The sequence below is a fragment of the Abramis brama genome (assembly GCF_963993115.1).
Source record: "Abramis brama genome assembly, chromosome: 1".
In the NCBI taxonomy this organism is placed as follows: domain Eukaryota; kingdom Metazoa; phylum Chordata; class Actinopteri; order Cypriniformes; family Leuciscidae; genus Abramis; species Abramis brama.
Window position 1 is genome coordinate 46,093,115 of NC_139963.1, and position 9,842 is coordinate 46,102,956.

General features: G+C 35.1%; 1 protein-coding gene across 1 annotated transcript in view; it reads left to right on the plus strand.

Annotated features, from left to right (window-relative positions):
* rbfox3b (RNA binding fox-1 homolog 3b) overlaps window positions 1-4,130 on the plus strand; it is a 293,709-nt gene extending 289,579 nt beyond the window's left edge. The window contains exon 14 of the mRNA XM_084121927.1: window positions 3,381-4,130. Within this exon, the coding sequence (XP_083978053.1) occupies window positions 3,381-3,383 (3 nt within the window). The 3' untranslated portion in view covers window positions 3,384-4,130. The remainder of the gene's footprint in view (window positions 1-3,380) is intronic.
* Window positions 4,131-9,842: the final 5,712 nt, after the last annotated feature.

Consider the following 9,842-nt stretch of genomic DNA (forward strand, 5'->3'; position numbering starts at 1 on the left):
AATGACTTTTATACAATGTTTATGAAATGCTGTGCTTTCAAAATGCTTGCAAAAACTGCTTTTGTCATTCTTAAAAAAAAAAAAAATCACACTTGCTTTGATATTTTGTTATACAATATACCCATGACTAAAAGAAAGGTTCTCTTGTAATATACCTTGTGCATCAACCTCACTAATTTTTAGTTTGATTTTTAAAAATAAGCAAAAAAGTTTGTAAATATATGTGATTCACTTCTTAAGCGGTTCAATATACATGTATAAAGTGGATTTAAAAAAAAAAAAACAATGCTTAAAAATGATTATTATTAATATTTTGATTTTATATTGCATTTTGTTTTGTAGTGTGTGCCTATGTGTGTGTGTATGTGTGAAAAGAAAGAAAAGATTGAAATTCAGTTATACATCTGAATTTCTGAAAGTTATTATTAATTTATAATCTTCTCCATAAAAATGGAGAAGATTATAAATCGAGGTTCCTCCACGATTGAAATCTTGTCACAGGTGGTGAACTCCCCGAAAGCCGGGGGCCCTGAGAATCGTCACCAACTTTCTCCCCCGATAAAGGGTGTCCAAACCATAGACTGTAAAAAAGATGCTCGACGTGTTTCCACTTTCTTCCACTGTAGAAAAATTAAGCCAAATACCCCAGAAAATGTCATTGCCTAGTAGGCCATTTTTAGGCCATTTGTGTCTGCGTAGTTGTGATCCTGAGGTAGAGCTGCGGTATCAAAGTCCCGCCCACAGGGTACATTTACACCACAACGATGTACTAAATACGCAAACGTTTTTCTTTTGCATCTTCATACAGACAGCAACGTTGTCAAAACGACTAAAAATGCTGTATTCATGCCAGGCCAGTAGATGGCGACAGTAGATGGTCATTTTGTAAAGAAACACTCTGCATGTATACATAGTTCCCACAGGCCAATTAATGTCACGTGACCTCCCCGGAGACGCCATCTTTGAGGGCAAAAGCTGCTGTGTTTACAATGTTTTACCATACTGTCTATGAGTTTTACAAGCAAATTTCGAATATTTCTTTCCATTTATAATGTTACGAAAATCATGAAGAGACAAAGTGACAGAGATTATAAAGAGACTCTATTAACACAAGACAGAGAGAGGTACAATGCGAAAATTTCAGTCATAAATGGTGTGGATCCGTATGCGCTAACAAAGGAAGCACTGAGCACTGATTATGCAGCAGATACAGTATTATCGTGTGTATCATTATCTGGTATTGGCTAGGAGTTTTAATACATGTGAGCAATTCCGAGCCTGGAAATATGTGCATGAATATGAATATACACGGTAATATACACGGTATGAAAATAAATAAAACTCGCGTGCAAATTAATTAATGTAATGCGGAACTACTTTATACGCGGGTTCTTTAGGGACATAATCTGAGATTGCCGTGCTGGAATGTGTGTGTGTGAGTGTGTGTGTGTGTGTGTGAGAGAGAGAGTCGCGGGCGCGATCGAACAGTGGAAACAATGTTGTTTTTGTATGTTTTTAATATCTCGTCATTTTGTTCATACAGGACATAATTCAAACTGCAAAGTGTTAACTTATATTTGTGTACACTCGCAATAAAAAACAACAAATTCTTGCGTGTTTTGAGGGAGTTTCTTTCCTGTTTATCCAAGCCAGCCATAACCTCCATCGTTGTTCTGACAAAAGCTTAACGTTAGTCTTCTCACATTCATGAAGTCTAATGACGGGTATACTGTAAAATCCAAATTTAACTGAACCTCCGACACGATTTAAACATCCATTGACCCAGCAGGAGATCACCATTTTCACTTTTTATCACGAAATTAACTCGCTTCAGCTTCTTCTACTATTGTTCTGCCCACAGAAATGGCACCGGGTCGGCAAATGCTAAAAAACTAAATTTAACTGAACCTCCGGCACAATTGGAACATCCATTGACCCAGCAGGAGAGGACCATTTTCACTTTTTAATCACAAAATTTCCGTTTCAGCTTCTTCTTCTCATGTTCTGCATTGTAAGAATGTTGTGTTCTGCCCTCAGAAATGGCGCCTGGTCGGCAAATGCCCGTATGTTGTGACGTCATGTGGGAACTATGTATAGACTAAACACGTAATTCGCATGACGTCACTGTTTGCACAAATTCACGTTTTTGTAGTTTACATGGAGACGGTAACGGTATCGTTTTTAAAAACTTGCACTTAGAAACCTGTTTTCAGAAGTTTGTATTTTCAGCCCCCAAAACGCAGTTGTCGTGTAAATGAACAGCCAAAACGCATAAAAAGTTTTCCGTTTTTAGTTGAAAACGGTGCTGCGTAAAAGGCCCCTCAATCGCAAGCACAGCTTTCAATCATGACATTACACCTCATTTTTATAGCATCAAATAACTATCTAAACCAACACTTGAACATACGTCAGCGTGATGAGAACTGCCTAAAATGACGGGAATTTAAATTTAACCCTCTGGTACGACCGAAAAATGTTTTTTTTTTTGTTTTTTTTTTACTTCATCGGAATGTAACGAAAATTGGTAAATGTTTTGGCACTTGCTATGTGAACACAGAAAAAAAAATCATGGCATGATTCAAAAAGGTTAAATGGTCCTGAAAAAAATAGTCACATTTGTATTGTTCGCTGTCAAAAATGACGAATTTCATCTTGTGGAAGCGTTTGGTACTGCAACCAAACAAAATCTTACTGAAAGCTCATTTTTTAAGATATCAAGTTCAAATTTGGAACTCTGTTTAGATTAATGGCTGTGTTTTTCTTGCAGTTTTAGAGTAAAATGTGTTTTTGAAAATATATATTTCATAAAAATTGAAAATAGTATTTTGTGCATTTTTCAATAACAATAAACATAAAATTCTGTAACTTTTTTTAAGTTCACTTTTTTTACAATCATCTGACAAGTGTTATCTTTGAAAAAAGTGAACAAACTTTGAACAAACTTAAGTCTGTGCATTCACGATTTACCACAGTTTAGGTTGGAAAATGAATTGTCAGGTCTATGCTCAAAAAGGTGAATGAATGGATTATAAATTCAGGCGTAAATATAATTTAGTACCATAAAATCACCTAAAAATATATATATATATATATATAAAAAAAATACATTATCAAACTATATTCATTTCATTGAAAAAAAAAAAAAAAATCGGTAATATTTGACTGACACGCGAATAGCACCAGTGTAAGTGTTTAGTTACATGGAGAGGCGGGGTTTATGGCCTATACTGCATCCAGCCACCAGGGGGCGACCGAAATGCTTTGGCTTCACTTTTCAGGACTTGGTCCAAACACTTTTTGGGGCTGCTGTAAATTTCAAATGATATTATACAACAAGAATCACTGCATTAATGCTCATTCATCTTCTTCTGCTTTTTCAGTAAATACAGTGAAAGAAAAAAAAACCCAGAAAGAGTGAGAGATCTGAACTGAGCACTTCAGGACAGCAAGGACCATCATGAGAAAAGGAAAACCAGAGGAAAGAACAAAGAAAAGTGTGTGTCGTGTGCCAGTGGACAACATAAAGGACAAGAATATAAAACAGTTTAGAAAGAAGAGGAAAACACATCCAGAAACATTTTATTTTTCTATATGTTAGCGTTCATAGATGGAACGGAGACGGACAGTAAACTGACACTGATGCGACTGTGCAGGGCCCCGCCCATAACATCATCCACCAATCAGAGACCATGGGGGAGGAGTCAAAACAAGCTGAAGGCTGCATGACAAATGTGTTTCCTGTGGGTGGAGTCGTCGTGCTCTCTGTGATTGGTCGCTTTGCAACACTTCCCAGAAAGGATGTCACTCTCGTCACATGGGCGGCACTACTTCCTGTGTCATGTGCCCCAGCTCACGTTCTCATTGGTCATCCATTCAGCCGTTTCCTGTAGAGAGACTTCATCAGGCTAGGATTCGATTCGTCCCATGTGGGCGGAGCCTCTCGTTCACTTCCTGTGGCTGATGTCATAACTCTCCTGATTGGCCACGCTGCTGACCAACTTCCTGTGGTGTTCCTGGTTAGCACTGAAACTAAAGATGTCAACTACTGATCAATGTTGGAGTAAGAGGTGAGGGTGAGGTGAAGGTGGGGTGGGGTTTTGTGGGGTGTGGAGGGGATGTTAGTTAAGAAGGGGCGGAGCAAAATCTCAAATTATGATTCATAATTCAATGCAACAATTTACATAAGAATGGTTTTACATTGATATTCGTTCTGTCGTTCATGTTTCATTTTAAAGACTATTTACCTTATTTTACACTGAAAATGTTTTAGTAATGTAGTAATGTAGGAACTTTAGATCATGATGCATTTAATTTGCCTTTATTTGCAATTATTTTATGCCTTTTATTAGCATTTGTTTTATGCCTTTTATTCACATTTATTTCAATGTCAGTGAAGTCAGGTTTGTAGTTTCCATATTTACCACGTTAGAGCCACATTTATGAAACATGAGCAGAATTAATATCTTTGTTACTCATTAGTAATATTTATGCAACAATTTATGCAAAACAATGAACACAAAAGCTTAAAGTGAGGCTCCGCCCCGAACAAACGTTCCCACGGTTTGCATCCCGTTGATCAGTGATTCCCGGTCTCTGAAACTCACCGGACTGAAGCGTGAGATTACGATGTTTACTCTTAAACCAGGGGACAAACTTCCAGCCAAAATGAACCCGACCACGGATGCATCTAGTATTTACCTTAGAAAAACAAGAGAGAGAAGAAAAAGAAAAGTATTATTCATTGAATTATCATAGTGCTATATGACAAATATATTCACACGTTTATCTACTCCTTCATTAAATGCTCCCTTTGAATTATGTTTTACACAAACAGTGACTGTTAACCTGTTCTCTGGTAAGTTTTGTCAGCTGTGTGAAGTGTTTCTGGGGTTTAATACACCTGCGTGTGTGTGTGTGTGTGTGAGGGGGGGGGGGTGTAACGAACAGAGAGTTTTATTTGGGGAAATGGCTGGAATTTTGAAAGCATATTTTCCCTTTCCACATGTTTTGAAGAATGTATTCCTATATGTCAAGAGTGTAACAGTAGCTGTACTTGTACATACCTATCACATATTTATTATGGGGGTGACGGGGGTTGAGAGCAGGGTGTGTGTGTGTGTGTGTGTGTGTGTGTGTGCGCGCATTTTTTTCTATTTTAATCCAGTCATAATCAAACTATGCTTTATTTATTCAGCTTTTACTCTGACACATTTATATCTATTCACAATGACTTGTATTGTTTTTATATTGAACGACTTATATTTGCAGCTCTAAATGCCGTCAGAAACTCTCTGGCATGTTTAAAGTTTAATTAAGGGGCTGTTTACTCGACACCGTTTTCGGCTAAAATCTGAAAACTTATTATGCGATTTGGCCGTTCGTTTACACGACAGCTGCGTTTTAAGGACTGAAAATGCAAACTATTGAAAACAAGTTTTGGAAAACGATACTGTTATCGTCAGTGTAAACTACAAAAACGTGAATTTGTGCGTATGCGAATTACGTGTTCAGTCTATAGTCACGTAGTGTTTCTTTACAAAGTGACATCGCCATCTACTGGCCTGGCATCAATAATACAGCGTTTTTAGTCGTTTTCACAGATACGTGTGAACAGGGATCGTTTTGACAACGTTGTCGTCTGTACGCGAAAAACACACAGGAAAAACTTTTCCATCCTTAATACACCGTTGTCGTGTAAATTACGTTATTTAGCCCCTTTTTTCAGCACTTTCAGTTCAGCATTTTTTTGTGAGTTTTTAGAAATTTGTTTATAGGTGCATTTACATTTCTGCAAAACTTAGACATACGCGCATTGAATAGGCAAGCAGAATACTTTATATGCAAAGTGAAATCAGATTAATGTGTTGTGATTTGTTTTTATGACTTTTATCTGGTAAAAGAACTGTTTAAGGCGTTTACATTTACTGATTCATAAACAGTTTAGATCAGGGATTTCGCAAGTCGCACCCCTTTGACCTAAAATATACTTGAGTTAATATTTCAATAATTCAACGACACAATCACATTCATGGCTCTCCGTTGTTGGTTAATGATCCCATGACATGCAGGTACGCAAATATTTCTTTTTTTTTCTTCTTTTTTTTTAGAAAGTGGATTATTTTTTTGTTCGTTTTTTATGATTTAATTTGAGGTAGTATTATAGTTTTAATCAATGTTTTGGATTAGTTTTTATTTTTATTTTACTTTCTATTTTATTTTAATTTTAGTAAAAGTTTAAGTAATTATATTGTGTTTTTGTCATTTTATTAGTCTTTTTTATATATATCTGTAGTTTTTATTTATTTTATTTCTGTTCTACATTTTTAATGTTTTACTTTGTTTCAGTTAACATTTATTTTATTTCAAGTAAATATAAATATAAAAAAATAGTAAATATTTTATTATTGTTTTATTTTTATCATACCATTTCTGTTTTTTTGTTGTTGTTTTTTTGTTAAACTGTTTTATTATTTTGATGATACTTTCACATTTTACCATATTTAAATAAATTCTGTAGAATTCCACAGATTCCCCTCAGAATCAGCATGAAAAATAAAGATTCCATCTGGATTTGCTTAGACTGGTTAAACTGGAAAGCTCACACACTTTTCATAGATCATATATTATAATTCTGAAGCAGCTACACTCATCATATTTATATCTCACTGCACCTCATACGTGTATTATATGAGAAGGTCTGACCCAGGGTGAAGGAAGAAAGAGAACAACTGTGTGTGAGAGAGAAGTGAACGAGAGAGCATCTGTCTGGTTTTACCGTGGTAAACGGTTGTTTTTCTATCTCTGCTGTGCTGTAAATATCAGCCCTCTCTCCTCTATCCCTCTGCTCCACCCCAGCAAAATCTTGTATTTTGTTCTAATACGATAAGGTTTATTTGTAAGGATTTATAAAATCTATCTCTTTCTCATTTTTGTAAGCATTCAAATGATAAACTATCTTTGAAAAAAAAAAGGTTTAAAGGTGAAACACTGAAAGATAAATGTATCTCTTTGAAGCCCTACAGATCTGTGACGCTATCAGTTCGTGTTTTCTTTCTCTTCTACTATCGCTACGAGCCTCAGATGAAAAAATCCTGTTTGTTATTCTGACATTATTATCATCATTATTATGACATCATATTTATTACTAAACCATTGATATGACCATCATTGTTATTATTACATAAATAAACTTGTCTACTTCAGCATTTGGTGGAGTTTATTTTGTCGGTATAAAAACTAAATCATTTAATGTTTTAATAATTTCTTATATGTATAGAGCAGCGAATTCTGAAACATGTCTTTATAATTCAATACATGAAAATATAGTTATATGTTATATTTTAGGAAGAGGTCCCTTGGGAGTTCTATACATAAAATTATTAATTGTTTAGTAAGTTTGTCTACAGTTTATATGTTTATTTATTTATATAATGTTGTAAAACAATACAGGGACAACTGATTTTTAAACAATTGCATACAATATTATAATAATTTTTAGTGGTATTAGAGTAAAAAATATAATGAATATGTAATATATTGTGCAGTAAAAAATTATTGTGATTTTAACGGTAAAAAAAAAACGGTAAAAAGGCTACGGTGTAATTGGTTAATAGAAAGTTTTCGTACTATATACGGTGAATAACTGTGATAGATCTAACCGTACATTTAATTTAATTTTACAGTAAAAGGTTTTTGGAAGTGAAAAAGTCATTGTAAAATTTACAGTGAAAAAAACTTATATCGTATAACTTATATGTAAATTAACATTATATCGGATTATGAAATATGTTTTTTTTACTGTAAATTTAACTTAAGTCTGTAAAATCTAAAATGTTGCTACCGTATCTTTTACGGTAAATTTCTGGCAACCACAGCTGCCCGTTTTTTTGTTTTTTTACTGTAAATTTAACAGAATTTTTAGGTTATACATGTGTGCGCGCATTGGAATCTTCACTGATAGAACCCTGAGCCGAGCTGGACATTCCGCAGAGTTCCAGTGTTTCCAGGGCGATGGGGAAGTAGAGGAGAGCATTCGTCTTCCCGCTTCCCCCTCAGGACTGGGTAAGATGGAATGCACCTGTCCGTCTCCTAGGCAACCATTTACCTAAGAGAGGCGGAAACGGCATCGATCTCAATGAATCAGGCCCTGCGGATACACACATGCCGTTACACTGAGACGTATAGACCTATAATGGACAATAAACAGAGGGTGCAGGAACTGTAAAACATCTCCACAGTCAGGCCTTACGCCGTTCACTGATTTCAAGCATTTAAAGAATAAAATGCCTCGAAAATTGACGTCAAAGAAAATATTAGGGTGGACCTTTGAATCTCCAGTGATATTCAGCTGCATAGTCACGTGTTTAGTAATAGCTGAGAGCATATGTAGGCTACATAAATATGTATATGTGATGTAAATAAATGATGCTGTTAAAACCGTGGCTAGTTGTCCCACTTTCTATTTCCATATTTCCAAGGATTGTGTATTTTTGAAAGGCAGACAAGCGTTAAAAAGCTAATGGACATCTTGATTCTCAAACTCACACTGAACACGTGTCGACCCTATGGGGCATGTTGTCACACAGTATAGATTTTATATGGATTTTTGACTATAGCTACTGAGAATATGATTTAAGCACTTCTGACAATTATAGTCCCCCCTTCATAAAATGCTTTAAATGTTGCTTGTCAAAAAAAAAAAAAAAATTGATATAGCCTGCTTAATGTAAAGACTAAATGCCAAAGGCGACTGAGAACACAAGCTAGAGTCGGCTACAGGACAACATTTCATTTACTGTACTGTATGTCCAATACTGTGTCCCAATTTGCATACAATCCATCCTAAATAGTATTCAAAATTAGAATTAGTGTGTCTCAAATCATAGTATGTTGAAATGAGCACTCCAAAGATACCCGGATGGTCTACTTTTTCCCGAAGTGCAGATCACCTGTGCTGAAGAGATGAGTCCCAACGTAGGACCCAAGCAATCCGATTGGTTCAAAGCACGTTTTATGGCTTTAGTGCCTGGTTACAAATCAGACAAAGTCACTTTATATATATATATATATATATATATATATATATATATATATATATTTATAACTATACGTTATAACGACCATTAATGTCTTTTAACTTATATGTTTCATACTATGTAACAGAAGCTATAGATTGTGAAATTAAACATTTCTCGCTCTAAGTGGTTTTTTTTTTTTCTTAGCTTAGGCCTACATAATATGTAGTACACACACACACACACACACATATATATATATATATATATATATATATATATATATATATACAATAGCTGTCTGTCTTTCTGTGTGTAGGCCTGCTGTGAAAAGCGCTAGGATACAAATAAATATATTAGGCCTACTTGATGGGAGTTATCCCACTTATGGTGGTGGGACTCATCTCTTCACCACAGCACCTGCTCACTCTAATGGCTAATATTGCCCACAACCCATTGCGTTATTCGATAAGAACTACAAACACGAGTAAATCTTGCTTTAAAAAAAACTACAAACATGGTGGATGTGTGAGTCCGGCGATAGTAGAGGTTTAGATAAAGGGATTTGAGTTATTAATTAGGCTATCAGTATCTAAGCTGACGAAAATATATTTACTCGTTGTTATCAACATTAGGCTACATTTAATCTGCAACAGCACTGAACTTAAAAAAAAAAAAAAAAAAAGATACGTTTGGTCATTAACTTTTAAAATAAATCATTATGTAAACATGGAGAGTCTCCGCATAAAAGACCAACGACTGGCAGATCAATTTGCTAGGCTACTATATTTCTCTCCGAAACGGTCGGAAATTAAACTAAATTGAATG